Below are 769 nucleotides of genomic sequence, written 5' to 3'. Positions count from 1 at the left end.
TTTTTTCATAAGTAATTATCTGTTTAATTCTAGATATTTAATTTCAAGGTGTGTTCTGGAGGAGGCTTAGTACTCAGCTGTGTATTTTATTTTATTTTCTTTGAGATTCTGTATTTAATGGTCTGAACTATATTGGTACATGTTTCTTTCAATGAACAGTAAGAATTTTTTTAATCCATTTTAACTTTTTACTTGTCAACAGGAGTAAAACCAAAGTCTGGTTGGGCAGTTGATCCCTTTGGGCATTCACCAACAATGGCCTATCTTCTGAAACGCGCGGGATTTTCAAAAATGCTTATACAGAGAGTTCATTACTCAGTTAAAAAACATTTTGCAACTCAGAAGACACTAGAATTCTTTTGGAGACAGAACTGGGGTATGTGTTTTTCCTTTCTGCAGTGTGTATATTTTGTTTATACAGGGAAAATGTGGAGATAACTTGAATAAATACTCTGAAAATCTTTATAGACAGGTTGTTTAGAGTAGTTAGTCCAGAGCTAAAAAAAAATTGAAATTCCATTAAAAAAGAAATATACTATTAATTTTATTTGAGGATACATTTTGTAACAAAATGGAAAAGTGAATACCTGAACGTTAGGGAAGGGATTAAAATACAAAAGCTGCAGGTTTTTCTGTTGGTCGTCTTATCATACTGTTTCTTCACTTTTGAATGTGTTTTTATTTCATTTTTCCTTCTCCCATCTCTTTTACACAATCTGTGGGGAGGAGAAAAGTATTTCATGCTTTTTTTTTTAATTTTTTTTTTCCT

At 31.2% G+C, this 769-nt stretch overlaps 1 protein-coding gene across 1 annotated transcript in view; it reads left to right on the top strand.

Moving 5' to 3' along the window:
- Window positions 1-769, top strand: part of LOC104917155 (alpha-mannosidase 2-like) — a gene marked incomplete at its 5' end in the record, with an annotated part of 14,217 nt that overhangs the window by 3,468 nt on the left and 9,980 nt on the right. Inside the window, one exon of the mRNA XM_019611813.1 lies at window positions 203-437. Coding sequence (XP_019467358.1) covers window positions 203-437 — 235 coding nt within the window. The remainder of the gene's footprint in view (window positions 1-202; window positions 438-769) is intronic.

This window comes from Meleagris gallopavo, unplaced genomic scaffold (genome assembly GCF_000146605.3).
Source record: "Meleagris gallopavo isolate NT-WF06-2002-E0010 breed Aviagen turkey brand Nicholas breeding stock unplaced genomic scaffold, Turkey_5.1 ChrUn_random_7180001956332, whole genome shotgun sequence".
NCBI classification, from domain to species: domain Eukaryota; kingdom Metazoa; phylum Chordata; class Aves; order Galliformes; family Phasianidae; genus Meleagris; species Meleagris gallopavo.
The sequence above is the reverse complement of the archived record's forward strand: the minus strand, read 5'-3'. Positions and strand labels throughout refer to the sequence as shown.